This window comes from Bubalus kerabau, chromosome 11 (assembly GCF_029407905.1).
Source record: "Bubalus kerabau isolate K-KA32 ecotype Philippines breed swamp buffalo chromosome 11, PCC_UOA_SB_1v2, whole genome shotgun sequence".
Taxonomy (NCBI): domain Eukaryota; kingdom Metazoa; phylum Chordata; class Mammalia; order Artiodactyla; family Bovidae; genus Bubalus; species Bubalus kerabau.
The window spans coordinates 3,465,754-3,485,386 of NC_073634.1; the positions used below are offsets into that span (position 1 = coordinate 3,465,754).

The 19,633-nt window shown below is 43.7% G+C and overlaps 1 protein-coding gene across 2 annotated transcripts in view; it reads right to left on the minus strand.

The window, feature by feature from the left end:
• Positions 1-19,633, minus strand: part of MERTK (MER proto-oncogene, tyrosine kinase) — a 130,597-nt gene that overhangs the window by 26,561 nt on the left and 84,403 nt on the right. For both annotated transcript variants that reach the window (XM_055539290.1, XM_055539292.1), the window contains exons 7-10: positions 17,216-17,399; positions 13,306-13,457; positions 7,319-7,472; positions 2,659-2,812 (exon numbers count right to left, since the gene is read on the minus strand). In XM_055539290.1, coding sequence (XP_055395265.1) covers positions 2,659-2,812; positions 7,319-7,472; positions 13,306-13,457; positions 17,216-17,399 — 644 coding nt within the window. The remainder of the gene's footprint in view (positions 1-2,658; positions 2,813-7,318; positions 7,473-13,305; positions 13,458-17,215; positions 17,400-19,633) is intronic.

The following is a 19,633-nucleotide window of genomic DNA, read 5'->3' on the forward strand; positions in this document are numbered from 1 at the left end:
TACATGCATGTGTGTGTATAAATAAATAAAGAGGGGAAGAGAAACAAGTCTCCTGTGCAGAAGAATTCCAAATATTTCATATACATACTCTGTATTTTAGGGCTTCCCTGGTGGTTCAGACGGTAAAGGATCCGCCTGAAATATAGGAGATCCAGGTTCCATCCCTGGGATGGGAAGATTCCTTGGAGAAGGAAATGGCAACTGACTCCAGTATTCTTGTCTGGGAAATCCCTTGGACAAAGGAGCCTGGTAGGCTACAGTCCATGGGGTTGCAAAGAGTCAGACATGACTGAGAACGACTAACACTTTCTGTATTTAAGAGATGGGGGCAGTGTTAACTCCTCAGCCTGTAAATGTGAGCTGCAAACACTGACTTGCTTCCAAAGAGCCCAGTATAAAAAGGGAGAAAAAATTAACTATGGTAAAGAAACTAGGCAGATACCGCCTCAGCTAGGTGATCGGGATCAACATCAACAGTGAAATCACACTGACAGTCTGTATCCAGATGTAACAGGATGAAGATGGTACTCTGCCTCTGTGGGCTTCCTTTCAATAGTCCACTACCCCAGTCTAATCATGACCAGAACATCACACAAATTCTAATAGAGGGTATCCTACAAAATACCTGGCCAGTACTCCTGAAAACTATCAAGGTCATCAAAAACAAGGAAAGTCTGGGAAACTCATGGAGCCTAAGGAGACATGACAACAAAATGCAGTGTGGTGTCCCGGATAGGACCCCAGAATAGAGGAGGGATAAGGTAAAAACAAAGGAAATTCGAATAAAGTATGGACTTTAGTTAATGATAATGTATTGATCCTGTTTGACTGATTGTAGCAAATATAACTAACATAAAATGCACTAACATAAAATGTTAATAACAGGGGATCCTGGATGTGATATATATGAAAAGTTTCTATACTGCCTTCTCAATGTTTTTGTAAATACAAAACTTCCCTAAAAAATAAAGCCTATTTTAAAAAATCCATTTAGTCACTGCTTTAGCCTAATTGGTATGAAAGCATTATGAATTAGTGAGTCTAAATTATAGACTTAACCTCACTTTTTCTTATGTATATAGATTATTTTAAAATAGAAAACATGTTAAAAATTATATATTTATATGCAAGGCAAACAATTTGGAAGGATTTATGCCAAAATAGCAACTGAGACCATGGAGTATCAACCATGGAGTTACAGACAAGTTTCACTTTCTACTTTCAACTGTTCTATATAATTTTATTTTTTAACAACAAAAAAACTATAAGAATATTAATTTTATAAGTAGAAAATAAATGTATTTTCATTAAAAATGAATACATGAAAGGTGCTTGTACAAATGAATGAACAAATAAATCTAGGGTTTTGCAGTGAAAACCCGTGGAAACTGACTTCAGTATAAAAATAATTTGTGATCAACCTGTCACTTGTTTACAGCTTCTGCACAATGGTTCCTGGTAATGGTTCCTGATAATTTTATTCTGAAATATTTGAAGCAGTCCTGTAATTTTGTTAGTATATTTGCTGTACTTCATAACTCCACTCTGGGAAGTTCTAGAACATTCAACCTCAAACAGTACCAAGTTATTCAAGCTAGGGTTGAAGCAGATAATACCTAATATCTGTTTTGGTGGTAAACTTTTAGGTTCTGTGGAACCATGAGTTAGTGGAGGCCTAGCTGATAGAAATATTTTCACTTGGAGTATTTTATTCTGCATTTCTTAACTGCCAGACTATAAGGTACATGTAGGCAGCCCCATGTCTGTCCTCCTCATCTCTCTCCATTCAATGCACAGAACAGGCTGTGTGTATTTTTTTTTAAATATTCTTTCCTTCCTGCAAAGATTTGAAATGGAATCTTCATGTTTTTTCTACTCCCACCTGATATGGGCACCCTGTGATGTCCACAGACTGAGTTTTCTCTATATGTAACAAAACCTCTCTGTCCTAATCACTAAACATGTTTTTATACTTAGTAGGACTAGCCTTCTTCACCCAAATTCACCCAAAATTTCACCAAATTTTCAAAACTGTCATGATTCTCTCTGCTCATTTAGTCCTCAAGATACGTTTTCAAATCAGCTTTTATTGACAACCCTGCAGCAATTTAGATGGTGATTGAATTGGATTTATGGTCAACTTGGGGGGAAATGATCTCTTGACAAAGCTGAGTCTTCCCATCCATGAACATGGTACACATCTTTCCATTTATTTGAGCTTTCTTCTGTAATGTCAATAAAGTTTAATAAATTTTTCCACAAAGCTTTTGTACATATATTGGGTTTCTTCTTAGGAACATTATTATTCTCATGCTATTATGGATGGGATGTCATTCTAGCACTTTGACTTTAATGTATCTTAAAATGAGTATCAAAATACTTCACAACATTTAATGCCCTAAAAGAATGTTAAGTTTCTTCCTAAAGAAAAATAAGAAGGGAGAGTACCAGGAAGAGACTTTGAAAGAAGTAAAAAACTTTCGTTATTGGCTACCTTTGTGACACTGGCCTAATTAAAGAAGCAGCCTGCCTCCAAGAGGTGCATAAGACAGGGACCAAGCTGGATACAGGAGCAAGAACAGCAGAAGAGGCAATATCACTTCACATAGCAACTTCATCAATACCACTGAGCAAAACATTTTAAACTGAGAAACTTACCCAAACTTTGTCTCCTGGATTCTTTTCCTGATGGCCAGAGAAATGTATAAAACCAACCCAATCAAGACAATTCCACAAAAGCAGCCCAGGATTATGAGCACAGGATCTGTGTTGCCAGGTGCTGGGGTAGATGAGGGAGCAAAATCTATTGAACCTGGTAAAATACAAATAGAATCAATTCAAAATGTCTTCTTGGGATTCGGGATAGTCCATTTTTAATATCGGGGACACTATTCAAGTCAGTTATAAATGTATAAGAAATTGAAAAAATAGTCAGCATGTTCAGGTGCTCAGCCGTGTCCGACTCTTTGTGACCCCGTGGACTGGAGCCCGCCAGGCTCCTCTGTCCATGGGATTCTCCAGGCAAGAATACTGGAGAGGGTTGCCATTTCCTTCTCCAGGGATCCTCTTGACCCAGCAATTGGACTGATACCTCCTGTATCTTTTGCACTGGCAGGCAGGTTCTTTACCACTGGGCCACCTGAAAAATAGTAAAACTATTTAACTGGTATACTCTAATAAAACACTAGAAATATTGAGAATCAAAATGCTTTTTGTTGTTGTTTAAAAAAAAAAGGTATCAAGAGTAGTTTGCATAGTGCTTGCCAGTTTCCAGTTACACAGCTTGGGATATAGAGAGAATGTATTAATATTTTCCATGCTCTGGTGAATGTTGAACTCCTTTCCAAGTTTGGATCAGCTTCCAGTGTTTTATCCTCTGCACTTTCAATGCTGTAAAATACCTCTGTGAGTTCCTTTAATGTTGTGATGAGAAAACAGCTATTTTGAGTTACTCCTGGGGCATTTTACAGTATGACAATCCCACTTAGAGCAGAGCCTGGACATTTTGATAAGGATCTGAACTTAGAAGTCTTGCTGCAAGTTCCCACTTTGCTTTTCCTGGGCCACCTTTTAAAATAACCACTTAGAGTTGAGCCTTTGAAAAGTTAAGTATAGGCATTTACTGCTGCTGCTGCTGCTAAGTCGCTTCAGTTGTGTCCGACTCTGTGCCACCCCAGGAACGGCAGCCCATTAGGGATCCCTCTGTCCTTGGGCTTCTCCAGGCAAGAACACTGGAGTGGGTTGCCATTTCCTTCTCCAATGCATGAAAGTGAAAAGTGCTACACCCTCTACCACCTGCTGTGACCTGGGACAGAGGACTGCCCTTCCTCTGGCTCTCTCACCCCCTCACCCACCCCCACATCTGGGATTTGTAATAAATCTTGTGACTCTACTTCCTTCGTGTGGGGGTATTGAAACTGCCCATCAAAATGACCTCAGAGTTTTCACTTCCCCAAAGTCGGGGCTCAGATGCAGAGGGAATTAACTGCCTGCCTCCAGTTAATACCAGACACACCCCATGTGTCTGGTATGTGCTCCTCATTCAGAAGGTCATGATCTGCATTTTCTCAGTTCAGTGCACCAGTACGGGGGTGGCGGGGGCACCACACTTGTGAAGACTGCGGCCAGCATATCTTCCTCTGGGACATCCTCCTCCTTTTGAGCACAGCCATTTCATCATGTGGCTAAGACCATCCTACGCAATGGCTGCTCATCTCATGGACCAAATGGTAGCAGCATCAACATGCCCTGGTCAGAAATTTCTTCCACAACTCCATACATGTTTAATTCAAATTCTACTTCCAACATCATCTCCTTTCCTTTCTTCTCTGCACTTTCACCTTTGTTCACCAACTCCGTCTTTCAAATATCTACTTTTGTGAAATGTCATGTGAGTTTTGCCCCTGGGAGAAAGGAAGTAGCCCAGCTCTGTGCCTCTTAGATGTGTGTGAACAGACTAAGGAAAGCATGAGGATCAACCACAGACAGACTTGGAAAGAAGTGACCCAACCGGTCACAACCAAGATACACCTGTTGCTTGTGATTTTCGTACTGCAGAGCTGGTGGAGACAAATATACAATCACAGTTGATACATGCTGGTGACTCAACTTTGAACTGTATTGTTGGGAATGGCTGTGATTTACCTAAACTGTAGTAACTGAAATATATGCAGATTAGAACTTTGCAAAGGCAGGGCTGCCAGGACAGCAAAAGCTTTTATAATTATTATGTATGACAAGGAAAAGTCTGTCATCTTAAACTCTGATTTTTTTCTTTAAACTGAAGTATAACTGATTTCTAATACTGTGTTAGTTTCTGGTGTACAGAAAAGTGATTCAGTTACATGTATGTGTGTGTCCTAGTGACTCTTTGTGACCCCCTGCTCTGTAGCCCACCAGGCTCCTCTGTCCATGGGATTTCCCAGGCAAAATACTGGAGAGAGTTGTCATTTCCTACTCCAGGGGATCTTCCTGACCCCGGGATCAAACCCATGTCTCCTTGGCAAGTGGATTCTTTACACTGAGCCACCTGGGAAGCCCTGTACACACACATACGCACACACAGGTATATATATATATATTCTTTTATACATTCTTTTCCATTATGGTTTATTACAAGATTTGAATATAGTTCCCTGTGCTATTCTCTATTTTATTTGCTAATCCTAAACTCCTAATTTATCCCTCCCCCAACCCCTTTCCCCTTTGGTAACTGTATGTTTTCTACGTCTGTGTTTAGCTCTGATTTTTAACCTGTGCCTTTAGAATCAGAATCATCCCTGAATTTCTTCCAGGCAGACATACCCTGAGTCCCCATCATAAGTGACTAATGTTCCCTAGGGACACAGCCTATGGTCTGTAGGAGCTGAAATAAGGGTTCAGTTTAGCACTACAAGGGAGAGCACGTTTGAGGGCCAATGGGACAGAGAGATGGGAACTCAGTGGTCTGCTCCCAAGTCTTGTCTGCTACAGATACAAAGGCCATATTTGGCAAAAGCTTTGTAAGTGTACGAATCATATCCATGTAGATGTCCGTGGGGAGTCTATGAGAGCGGTTCACTACCAAACAACTCAGGGCAGGTCAGAGTCAGAAGAAGGAGGCTTCCCTGCTGTATGTGAGCAGACACAGTATTTGGGCCGCTTGGGGCACCAGAGACCCACTCCAGTGTTCTTGCCTGGAGAATCCCAGGGACGGGGGAGCCTGGTGGGCTGCAGTCCATGGGGTCGCACAGAGTCGGACACGACTGCAGCAACTCAGCAGCAGCAGCAGCAGCAGGGGCACCATAGTGATAGTGTCGCCTTGCCAAAGGCCACTCCGACAATATGCAGAGGCCAACACGCAGGGCTGAGCATTTAGCTGGGTGAGCCAGCACCGTCTAAAGATGCTTCTAGAGGAAATGCTTCATGTTCTGCCATGAATGCATCATGTTCTTCACCCAGTTAGGAAGCACATTACCCAAGGCTTGAGTGACTCATCACAGGGCAAGCTGGACTGCTTAAAACAAACACCAGCAAGTAAACAGTGCTAATTATAAAGAGCTGAGGATTAGCCACCCTGATTAATCCAAAATTCAGCCCTGTATACATCATTTTAACTAAATTCAGCAGTCAGAAAGAGAAAAACAAATATGGTATATTAACTCATAAAAATGGCATGTAGAAAAACGGTACAGATGAGCCTGTTTGCAGGGCAGGAATAGGAGAGGAAGGTGTAGAGAAGGAACATGTGGACACAGAGGGAGGCCGGGCCGAATGGGGAGAGCAGCGCTACATGCGTGCACCGCCATGTGTAAAACAGTGGGAAGCTGCTGCACAGCCCACGGAGCTCAGCTCAGCGCTCCGTGTGACCTAGAGCAGGGGGATAGTGGGGTGGGAGGGCGGCTTAGGAGGGAGGGGCATATGTGTATATATGGCTGATTCACTTTGCTGTACAGAGAAGCTAACACAGCATTGCGAAGCAATTATTCTCCATAATAAAATAAAAAACTAAATTCAGTACTATATATAAAATAGATAACTAATAAGAACCTACACAGAGCACTCAATACTCTGAAATAATCCATATGGGACAAGAATCTGAAAAGGAGTGAACAGAATCTAAAAAGACTTCCCAGGTGGCTCAGTGGTAAAGAGTCTCCCTGCCAATGCAGGAGACACAGCTTTGACCCCCGAGTCAGAAAGATTCCCTGGAGAAGGGAATGGCAAGCCACTGCAGTATTCTTGCCTGGAGAATTCTATGGACAGAGGAGACTGGCGGGCTATAGTCCATGGGGTCGCAAAGAGTCGGACACGACTAAATCACTAAGCATACACAGGCACATATACATATATACATGTACATCTGATTCACTTTCTGTACAGCAGAAACACAACACTGTAAATCAACTGTACCACAGTAAAAACCACAACAGCTAAGTTTGGTAAGTCCAGGTGAACTCTGGGTTCTGAAAGGCTGAAACTTCCTAGGAAGTTATTACCCTGGAGAGTAACAGTGGGCGGACTCATGGGAACCAGCAGCTCTGTGAAGCGTATTATCCTGTCAACTATCTTCATCACTGTAGAATTTCCTTTTGGTCTTTTTCATTCTGTTTTTTTTTTTTTTTTTTTGAGGAGCCACTCAGCACGTGGGACCTTAGTTTCCCGACCAGGGATGGAACCCTGTGCCCTGCAGTGGAAGCTCGGGGTCTTAACCATTGGACACCAGGGAAACCCCCATTTTTCATTCTTAAACCAGCTGCCCATCCCACCAGCTGCTCTCTGGCAACCCACGTGTCGCCTGGACTGATACTCCATCGGCCGCTCTGGCACCAGCCCTCACCGCGTGCAGGGATGAAGATCTTCACCGGGTCACTGAAGCGCCCCACGCCCCCTTTGGTGACGGCAGCAATCCTCACGGTGCACGTGGCATTGTGCACTTGAACAGAAAGCTGAGCAAGGCTGCTGTTCTGGCCAACTTCTTCCGAGAGCTCTTTCTGGGAGGGGAGCAGACAGGAAAGGAAAGGAAGTGAAATAGTGAGGCACCAGGGGCCTTGTCCTCCCGAGAGAAGTTTTTCTAAGGAAAGCGGTCCCACCCACATCCCAGGGGCAGCGGCTGTGTTTCCACCACATCCGTTCCTCACTCAGGTCACAGCTAAGGGAGGCAAAAGGTAGGCAGTGATGCAGGATGGGCTGGCAGCATCCTCAGGCCTTGGGAATCTTGGCTTACTAGAGCCATGAAGGAATGGTACTTGGAGGGCTCAGGGAAACCTCTGGAAGAATAGGAGCACATGGCAGATGCACTTGAAGGCAAGAGCAAGACTGTCTTCTTGGTGGTCCAGTGGCTACAATTCCACATTCCCAATGCAGGGTGCTCTGGTTCTATCCCATTCAGGGATTCTATCCCTGAATGGGTTAGAATTAGATTCCACATATTGCAACTAAGACCCGGCACAGTCAAATTAAAAAAAAAAAAAAAAAAAGAAGGAGGAGGAGCTCTGTGACAACCTACAGGGTTGGGATGGGGTGGGAGGTGGGAGGTGGGAGGGAGGCTCAGAAGGGAGGGGACATATGTATACCTATGGCTGATTCATGTTGATGTATGGCAGAAATCAACACAATATTGTAAAGCAATTATACTCCAGTTAAATATAAATTTTTAAAAATGCAATGGAAAGTTACATTGAGTTAGGACATTACGCCATTGCATCATTGTATGACTTCATTACCATATGTGATGAAAAATTAATGCTCCACTATCCCAATGGCTGCTTTGCTCTCTTTTCTGAAATTGTGGGAATACAGTAGATAAAGGTTTAACTTTTTTGAGAAAATTATAAAGCACGTGAAGAAAAAAAAAAACGATCTACTCAAGACCCCCACCCTGAACCCCCACAAAGCACTGCCCAGGAGCTGCACCGAACCTTGACACCACCCACCCGCCATTTCCCTCGAGCCAGCACGGGTGGGCTCCTGTTCCTTCCGATTCTAAGAGGTGCGACTACAACCGACATTTAGGAGCGCACTGACACTTTCTCTTCCAGAGAAAATGTGCTCCATTTAAAAAGATTTGGCCTTACTTATTTATCTTGTTTTAAAGCCACTGGTGTGCTACTTGAGCCATTAAAACACGGGGGAGGGAATGGGGAGAAGATGTTTGAAAAAAAAAACAAAACAGAATTAAGTGCTTATAGAGTGCTTTCTCAGAGAAGGCAATGGCACCCCACTCCAGTACTCTTGCCTGCAAATCCCATGGACTGAGGAGTCTGGTGGGCTGCAGTCCACGGGGTCACTAAGAGTCGGACACGACTGAGCGACTTCACTTTCATTTTTCACTTTCATGCATTGGAGAAGGAAATGGCAACCCACTCCAGTGTTCTTGTCTGGAGAATCCCAGGGACGGGGGAGCCTGGTGGGCTGCCGTCTATGGGGTCGCACAGAGTCGGACACGACTGAAGCGACTTAGCAGCAGCAGCAGCAGCAGCAGAGTGCTTTCTCCTTTGCTTCCAAACCTCAACTATCATGATGTTCTCTGGCACAGGAAATAAATTTTGTGTGAGTCTCTGTCTATGGTTCGAGCAATTCTGAGTCAAAGGTTGTTGTTCAGTCACTAAGTCGTGTCTGACTCTTTGTTTCCAAGTCAAAGGTAAACAGATTTATTTCCTGTAGAACACTGGAGAGCCCTGAACTTGCCAGTGTATACTGTGGGTCTTGAAGAAGGGCTTATAATATGCAATATTTTTATAAACTTGTCTTCTCACTGAATTCTCACAGGTCTAACAGACACTTCATGGGAATGGGAATGGGACAAGAAATACTAGTCCACGTTCATCAAAAGACAGCCAAGTGTGTGTGTATATATATATAAAAGATATAGAAAATGTCCATATAATAAATACCAGGAGTTTCTTAGTGTGAAAATGACGCAACAGTTATAAGATAATGAAGGTACAAACTTCAAAAACTTTGGTGGATTATTATAGTTTTCAGCAAACTGTAAACCCACCCAAAGACTACTTCAAGAAAGTTCTGAAATTCTATACCGAAAAAAGAAAAAAATCATTAGAGTAGTAAGTTGGAATATCTTCCGAAATAGGCAATTTCATCACCTTGCATAAAGAAAATGCAGCTTTAGTAACAGTTTTTTTTTCTCTTTTTAAAACTTTTGACTTTATATTGGAGTATAGATGATCAACAATGTTGTGACCGCTGCAGGTGGACAGCAAAGGGGCTCAGCCATACATATACATGCGTCCATTCTCCCCCAAACTCCCCTCCCATCTAGGCTGCCACATAACACTGAGCAGAGTTCCCTGTGCTGCACAGTCAGACCTTGCAGGTTAGCCATTTTAAATGCAGCAGAGTGTACAAGTCCACCCCCTTTTTCTTGTTTTTTTTTTTGGTGGTGCCCTGCGATATGTTGGATCTTAGATCCTCAAACAGGGATCAACCCAGTGCCCCCTGCAGGCGAAGGGCAGAGTCTTAACTACTGGACCACCAGGGAAGTCCCCAAAACAATGAAAACGAAAGGACAGTTTTCAGGGGAAGCTGTGTCGAACTCTTGCTCTTTGGAAATGAAGGTAGATTAGGGAACCTAGGTGATGGACACAGAGTTCATTTCAAGCTTCAGTTCAGACGGAGGTTCTAGGCTCCTCTGAGGGAGAGCTTCCCTTCAGTGTTCTTCTTCGTCTCCAGCAGCTGGTGGCTCAGACGGTAAAGAATCCCTTCTGCAATGCAGGAGACCCAGGTTCCATCCCTGGGTCAGGAAGACCCCCTGGAGGAGGACACGGCAACCCACTCCAGTATTCTTCCTTGGGAAATCCCAAGGATAGAGGAGCCTGGTGGGCTATAGTCCATGGGGTCACAAAGGGTCGGACATGACTGAGCAAAGCATGCACGTTCTTGGCTGGAGAGCTGGGAGCTTAGCTGCCTCAGAGAATGTTACCCGAAGTAAAGTGAGCCAGTAAGTCTTATTGTCTCGAGATTGTCGTCATGCACAGAGTACAGAATGAGTACAATGCAAATGACCCTCCCGCTTGGAAAATCCAGCATCTCCCAGGAGGCAATGCAGAAAGGTCACAGTCCTAACTGTGCCGTATTGTTCTCTAGCAGAGGGGACCATTCTGAACGGCACTTGTGCCACTGTATTAGGATCTCTGGTGGCATCATTCAGAAGGCTTTCATCACTCTCGCCCTTTAGCACCCATCAGTGCCAGGGTCCCCTCTAAAGAAGTGTCTTTGACTCACACCAGGGGAGAAAAACACAGGGTGACCTACAGCTCTTTTTTTTTTTTTTAATTTGCTTTCTCTTCCTCTTTGGGCTCTTCTGGTGGCTTAGAAGGTAAAGAATCTGCCTGAAATGTAGGAGCCACAGGAGATTCGAGTTTGATCCCTGGGTTGGGAAGATCTCCTGGAGATGGAAATGGCAACCGACTCTAGTTTTCTTGCCTGGAGAATTCCATGGACAGAGGAGCCTGGTGGGCTACAGTCTATGGGACTGAAAAGAGTTGGACACAACTGAGTGACTAACACTTGTCCTCTGTATTTATTTGGAATTTTTACTCCCATCACTAGGCCTTTAACTAGGATTTGCAGTACTTTTTCTCTCTGTAGTTTATCTATTTATTTGCTTTTGGCTGCCCTGGGTCTTTGCTGCTGTGCAGGCTTCTTTCTAGTTGTGGAGAGCGGGGGCTAGTCTCTAGTTGCGGTGCACAGATATGCCATTTCGGTGGCATCTCTTGTGGCGGAGCACAGGCTCCAGGGCTTGAGGGCTTCTGTGGTTGCGACACGCGAGCTCAGTAATTGCAGTTCCCAGGCCCCAGAGCACAGGCTGCATAGCTGTGGCGCACTTACTTAGTTGCTCCAAGGAATGTGGCATCTTCTCAGACCAGGAACTACGTCTCCTGAATTGGCAGGCGAATCCACCACTGAGCTGCCAGGGAAACCCAGCCCGCAGCCCTTGAAAGAAACCGGTTTGTTTCTTCATCACTCAAGTGTCTGCTGAGAATCACTATCTTCGGTCAATCAGAGAAAGTTCCTACCGAATCAGAACTCAATCATCGGACCTTCATGTGTCTCTATTAAGAATGTAGCATCGTAAAGAAGAGCTTTCCTCTAAGAGAGGTATCTGACTCCCCTGTCTCAGTCAGTGAGGAACTGTGATCGATAGGCACCTTGCACCAATGCTTTGAAACAAAAAACCAGGAAATGAGGACTGCTTCTCTCATAGCTGCAACTCTTAAGCAGGGTTTTGACTGGTACAAATAACATCACGTTATCATTTACTACCAGGCAGAAGAAGCCATGGATTTCTAAGCCTTCGTCCTTTTCCATCACTGACTGCTTCCAACAGCGTGCTTTCCTGAGAGGTAAACTGAGGCAGGGGAAAAAAAAGAATAAATCCCAATTGTTCTTCTGAAAGACAGCAGTTTGGGTTAAAGCTGGATGACCTGAGGTTGAACATGACTGACACAAAGCTTGGACATCATTGGTCGGTGCACCTGTTCATTCCACCCCTCTCTCATGCCAAGACATAGTATTAACTTTCATGTGATGCTCTGTACAAACGCCATGGGGGTGCTGAAGTCTGACCTATCAGCAGGGTTATTAGACGGATCAGGAATGTGACAATACAAAAGAACCATGCTCTCCATGGCGGTGGTAAAGACGAGACGGTCTTCAGGATGAAGCCAGCGCCTCTGCTCTTCTACAGTAGTCTGTTTCATGACAAGTCAGTGACACTTCAACCCTCTTCCTGTCCCAACAGGGAGGGGGTCCCATCTGGGAGCTGCCTACCCAACTACTGTTGGCTGCCCCTCCCCCATTTCTGTCTTGGATCAGATGGTCCCACCATAGCTGTTCCCCGCACCTTTAGGCCTCACAGCCATCAAAGCCAGATGTCCCCCTGGGCTTGACTGGAGCCACGTCTAACACAGCTGTGCTGTACAATATGGTCTACAGGGCTGCGCCATGCAACCTGCTTGCTTGTACAGCCTTCCCCTTTGGAGTCCAGTTACTCTCTGCCATCCACCATGAGGCTGGGATTCTTCCCTGACAATAGTTTTCAGAAAAGCCTCATCTGGAATTTTCAAGAGGCTATAAATTGTAGCCTTCCCGTCTCCAGGGGATCTTCCCAAGCCAAGGATCAAACCCAGGTCTCCCACATTTCAGGCAGATTCTTTACCAGCTGAGCCTCCAGGGAAGCTGAAGAATCCTGGAGTGGGCATTTCAGGCAGATTCTTCACCAGCTGAGCTACCAGGGAAGCCCAATATAAATTGTAGGACTGCTAAGCCCTGCAACTCCTCTGAGTAATTCACTATTTTCCTCAGAGAGCCTAAATTTTGTGAAGGCAACAATTAGATGATAACAGAGGATGAGTCCTATTTGCATTGACTGAGGAAATAAATGAATGGATGAAGAGTCAGTGAGGAAAGCTCCAAACAGAATTTAACTTTTTAGGCACTTCTAATTTTTCCCCAATGGCTCAGCGAATCTGCCTGCAATGCAGGAGACGGAGGAGACTTGGGTTCGATCCCTATGGGTCGGGAAGATCCCCGGAGGAGGAAATGGCAACCCACTTCGTATTCTTGCCAGAAAAATCCCATAAACAGAGGGGCCTGGTGGGCTATGGTCCATAGGGTCACAAAAAGTCGGACACGACTGAGTAACTAAGCAAGCCAGCAATTTTTAACATTGTTTATCTCCCACTGGAAGGTGCCTTGCCTAACCCAGGAATATCAGGTCTTTTCACTACAAAATGAAAGTTCCTAAAGCAGTATACGTCAACAAATCCACGGAGACAAGAGCACCCTGTTACAGTTCAGACTTACGGATGTCTCTGCGTTCTGCCACACATGAGAGATGTGATAGCCCACCAGATTCCCGTCCTGCCGCTTAATGGGAGGCTTGATCCACCGAACAGCCACCTTGTTGCTGGACTCATTCAGAAACATGGTGACGTTCAGAGGTGCTACTGATGGGGCTACAAAAGGAAAAGGGGAGAAGGATGAGGAGCTACGAAGGAATGCACGTAGAACAAAAAACATTCAACGAATCCAAAAGGAGAAAGTGGACCAAGTTACAGACAGAACCAATAGAAAATATGATAGATGTAAATCTATCCATGGGCTTCTTTGGTGGCTCAGTGATTTAAAAACACACACACACAAAAAAAACCCTACCTGTCAATGCAGGAGATGGAAAAGGCAATGGTAACCCCTTCTAGTATTCTTGCCTGGGAAATCCCATGGAAAGAGAAGCTGGGCGGGCTACAGTCCATGGGGTCACAAAAGAGTCAGACACGACTTAGTGACTAAACAACACATCTATCCATTTGAATGATACCATTACATTTCACTGGGCTAACTATCCCAATTCAAAGGCAAAAATTGTGAAGTACAGTACTCCTGATATGAAACACACATCAAATATAAAGATATAAATTAGTTAAAATAAGTATGAATAAATGATATACCATGTAATCAAAAGAGAGCTAAAATGGCTATATTAATATCAGATAAAATAGATTTCACAGATAATACTATTAATACCAAAAATAAAGAAAATAATTTCATAATGATAAAGTGGCCAATTTATTCAGAAAGCACAGTAATATTAAACATTTATGCCAAAAATAACAGAACTTCAGGGACTTCTCTGGTGGTCCAGTGGCTAAGACTCCATACTCTAAATGCAGGGGACCTAGATTCAAAACCTGGTCAGGGAACTGGATCCCACACGCCACAACTAAAGATCCCACCTGCTGCAATGGAGACCCAGCACAGTCAAATAAATAAATAAGAAAATAGTTGGCTCCCAAATTAAAAAAAAAAAAACACAACAGCACTTTAAAATATCTGGACTGCTAGACCTGCAAATAGAAATAGATAAATTCACAATTATAATTGCAGGCTTTAATGCACTTGTTTACATAATTGATAGAAAAAGGAAGCAGAAAGTCATTAAAAATACAGTTTGAAAAACATTACCAACAAACCTGACCAAGTTGACATTTATAGAACACTCCATCTATGACAAACCTAGACAGCATATTAAAAAGCAAAGATATCATTTTGCTGACAAAGGTCCATATGGTCAAAGCTATGCTTTTTCCAGTATTCATGTTTAGATGTGAGAGTCGGACCATAAGGAAGCCTGAGTACTAAAGAATTGATATTTTCAAACTGTGGTGCTGGAGAAGACTCTTGAGCATCCCTTGGACTGCAAGGAGATCAAACCAGTCAACCCTAAAGGAAATCAACCCTGAATATTCACTTGGAATGACTGATGCTGAAGCTGAAGCTCCAATTCTTTGGCCACCTGATGCAAGGAACTGACTCATTGGAAAAGCCCCTGAAGCTGGGAGGGATTGGGGGCAGGAGGAGAAGGGGACAACAGAGGATGAGATGGCTGGATGGCATCACCGGACATGAGTTTGAGGAAACTCTGGGAGATGGTGATGGACAGGGAATCCTGGAGTGCTACAGTCCATGGGGTCACAAACAGTTGGGTATGACTGAGCAACCGAACAACAACAACAAAAACCATTGAATCAGAGCAGGATGCGCATTCTCTTCAGGTGCACACTGAACGTTTATCAGGGCACATACACCATGTTCTGGACCATGAAATGAGTCTTGATAAAGACTGAAGGACTCAAGCAACACAAATTATGTTCTTTGACTTCAGTAGAATGAAATTAGAAGTCAGTCATACCAAGATCTCTGGAAAACCCCTTAAATATTTTGGAAATTACATTAGACACCTAAATAACTAACTGCTCAAAGAAGAAATCAAAACAGAAACCAGAAAGTGTTAATATTTTGAGCTGAGTAAAAATGAAACAGCAGATAAAAATCGTTCTCAAAGGTTCTTCTTCCTCATTTAAGGTATTTTACAACCTCGGCACTAGTTTCATTTGTGCAAGGATTAAGCCCTAACAATTTGTGATCTAGACCTTTCCCACAGTCTGTATTAAAATTAGAGCACTGATTAGGTAAGGCGGGAGTTCAGGGCAGGAAAGAGACTCTAAGCAATCCAGAACTCTAAACTGAGAAATAATAGAAACTGTACAATTGACATCTAACATAACTATAATACAATATTCACTTCAATGTTCATAGAAAAAATGTAAGATTTTGGAAATCAAAAGCAGTACACGGAAATTTTACAGATGCAAATAAAATTTGCTATGAGAAAATAATATAGAACCAACAGCACCTATTTCGTATGGTTGCTACGAGGAGCTAATGAAATAATGCACGTAAAGTAACTACGATGGTCACTGACACGCAGTAGGTGCTTCTTGAACATTAGCTACCTTCATATATTTATTAGTTTCTTGACTTTGATGCTATGAGTAACAACTTTCATATATGCTTCATGCCAAGACACTTCAGTTGAGTCTGACTCTTTGTGACCCAATGGACCAGAGTCTGCCAGGATCCTCTGTCCATGGGATTGTCCAGAAAAGAATACTGGAGTGGGTTGCCATTTCCTTCTCCAGGGGATCTTCCCAACCGAGGGATTGAAGGGCAACTCTTACATCTCCTGCATTGGCAGGCAGGTTATCACTAGTGCCACCTGGGAAGCAGTCATATTTTAATTAATGTATGCTATAAAGAGTGTGCTACTATTAATATCTTTCTATGTGAAAGAAAACATCACCTATATATAGGAAGTATACGGTTTTTCACTAAACCCTTTTCAAATACAGTAAGTCCCCTACACAAAAACGAGTTCTTTTTCCGAGAGGGCGTTTATAAATCCAATTTGTTTGTAAGTCCAACAAAGTTAGCCTAGGTACCCAACTAACACGATTGACTATATAGTACTGTACTGAAATAGGTTTAAAATTGAAGGAAAGTTACACAGCTCAAAATAGCCTGGAGTTAAAACTCCCCTTGGGGTCCTCCCCACGGTTCTATGCAAAACAAAGACGTCTCTCACCGGAAGAAAAAAATGGACATTAAGGTTGATTACGCCCAGCTCCCAGCCGGTCCCAGCCTCTGGCCGATCTCCAGAATTCCTCGCCCCAGCCGTTTAAGAGATAACTACTCCGAACAACCTTGGAGAACAGGCCCCCTTAAGACAGTAGCTTTCCACATACATGCCTATACATACTCTTTTCTTGGGTTAGTGCACCAGCTCACTAATCTGACTGCTGCTCCTTCTCGCCTCATTGAAGGTGATCTGTTCCTGTAAAGTGCCAGTCTCATTCTTTTTCCAAACCTCACCTTCTCTAACTCCCTTACCCTACAATTCTTTTCATACAAATAATACATAAAAAAGCAAACCAAAAGTAAAACATTTTTCGTGTTTTAAAAAGTACAGGAGTACAGTACAGCAGCTGGCGCACAGCGGTCGACATCCAGTGAACAGGCAAGAACAGTTACTGGCTGGAGGAGGGAGAGGAGGTGGGAGATGGCAGAGCTGAAGGACTGCCGGCAACAGGAGACGGAAGGCACGCTGCCTGACCCCGATAGCACAGGTTCCGGTTCCTTGCTGCAACCACATGCACCTCCGCATCTCTGAAAGCTCGAAACTTAAAGGTTTGTATGTAGGGAGCTTACTATATGGAAGGAAACACCTTTCCCATTTTCATTGGTCATCTCCATAAAATTCTCTTCAGAGACAAAGGCCACACAAACAAAAGTTAAAGTCTGAACCAGCCCGTCAGGAAGGATTTATTTCATCACATGCCATCCGGCACAATATTCATTTCTGAACCCCAGGAATTACCTCCTTCGGTTGTGCTGGCCAGAATCCAAGGGCTTATTGCAGACCAGCCGACTTCATTCATGCAGGACACGCTGATGCTGTAATTCGCCAGAGCCTGCAGCTGCTCAATTTGATACAGATGTGCTGAACCCGAGGTGTTAAAAATCCTGACTGAGCCATGACTCAGCGGCTCAACTTCCTTGACCTAAACGAAAAGTAAAATTGTGGACCAGGCGTGAGTAAGGTAGTAGGAATGTTAGGCTTGGGGCATCCACGCATCCAACGTGCATGGCCCTTCCTCTGCACCGAGCGGAAGTACCTGCTTCCTTTTGGGTCACACCCTAAATTTCCCACTACTGCGTTACTCATGCTACTTACTTGAGCAACAACTGGGAACCTGATAAAAAACGCCTGAAATAAGTGTTCTCACTGTGGCTGGTAACAGAGCAAATAAATCATCATCTTCGAAACAGTGTCAGACTTTATTTTTGGGGGCTCCAAAATCACTGCAGATGGTGATTGCAGCCATGAAATTAAAAGACGCTTACTCCTTAGAAGGAAAGTTATGACCAACCTAGATAGCATATTAAAAAGCAGAGATATTACTTTGTCAGCAGAGGTCCATCTAGTCAAGGCTATGGTTTTTCCAATAGTCACGTATGGATGTGAGAGTTGGACTGTGAAGAAAGCTGAGCGCTGAAGAACTGATGCTTTTGAACTATGGTGTTGGAGAAGGCTCTTGAGTCCAAGACTCTCCCTTGGACTGCAAGGAGATCCAATCAATCCATCCTAAATGAGACCAGTCCTGGGTGTTCACTGGAAGGACTGATGCTGAGGCTGAAACTCCAATACTTTGGCCACCTCATGAGAAGAGTTGGAAAAGACCCTGATGCTGGGAGGGATTGGGGGCAGGAGGAAGGGGAGGACAGAGGATGAGATGGCTGGATGGCATCGCCAACTCGATACACATGAGTTTGAGTGAACTCCGGGAGTTGGTGATGGACAGGGAGGCCTGTGATTCATGGGGTCGAAAAGAGTCGGACTCGACTGAGTGACTGAACTGAACTGAACATTATAATCCTTATAATTTACATTTAACCGAAAAGAAAAGTAGCTTTTCCTCTCTTAGAATCACTTTAATTCTTGATCCTTTTTTTCCCCAGTTGTTTCACAAAATATACCAAAAACTACCTGAAATATATAGAATCTGACCCTTTAAAGAGAACATTTCCCAAATCCTACTTTAGAAGATGAGACACTTAATTAAAAAAAAAAAATCTGTATTTCATTATGTAACCTGAGGAATTCTGCTATTGTCTTGAGGCTAATTTGAACATGCCCTTTATTCTTACCCCCCAATTCCCACTCCAATATAAACTCAACTCCAAAAGCACACACAGACAATGCAGATTTTATGGCATTTTTTGGTGGAGAGATACAGGAAACGATCATTTGCACCTTTTCCAACAAGCTTTTCTCCAAATCTTTAGAAAACCTATCAGCTCTTTCTTCTGAGTCCTTGTACGCCATCTTTCCCTCCATAAACACCACCAGTCTCTCCATATCCCTCTCTCGATGTCTTCTGTATGTGTAGGCAAGAGGGGGGAATCCCCAGCAAATCTAGTCTTTGGGAAACTTCCAGCTTTTCTCTTGGAAACCTCTTATCTGGGGATAGGGATCATGCAGAGTCTTCCTTCGCTGTATGTTTTTGAAAGTGAAGCGACACTCGTTCAGTCGCGTCCGACCCCTTGCGGCCCCATGGACTGTAGCCACCAGGCTCCTCCGCCCAGGGAATTCTCCAGGCAGGAATACTGGAGTGAATTGCCGTGCCCTGCTCCAGGGAATCTTCCCAACCCAGGGATCGAGCCTGGGTGTCCGGCACTGCAGGTAGATCTGTCACCGTTTGAGCCACCAGGGAAGCCTTCAATGCATATTTCTCACTATTTCTAAAACATGTACTGATAAAAATCAGAAAAGACTAAATAGTATTGGACAAAACAGAAGTCACCAAGAACAGTTTGGGAAAAAAATCTTAAACCCACAAAATGTATTCCTGATAATAATGGGCTTGAAATTATAGGGTGTGGATATACAATCTTGTTATTTCAGGAGATATATGTTTGAAATTTAGGTCAAGGGGCCACAAGCTGACATTTTGGAATTCTAAATCCCCCAGTGGATACGATGAAGGGGGGCACCGGGCTCGAGTCTCACGTCTGACTCAGACCCACAGGCTCCACCGGGTGACAAGAGAGAAACCCATTGGCCTGAGGAAACACCAGAGGAGAACCCAGGAGCTGGGTGCTTATCGTGGTGGTGGCTGTTGGCAGAAATTAATTTTTTTTTCCTTCCCTTTAAAGTCTGCACCTACTTCCTGGTGACCAAGCACTGGAACTAAGGTGGAAGAAACCCTGGCTCCCACCCCTGCCCGTTTCCGGA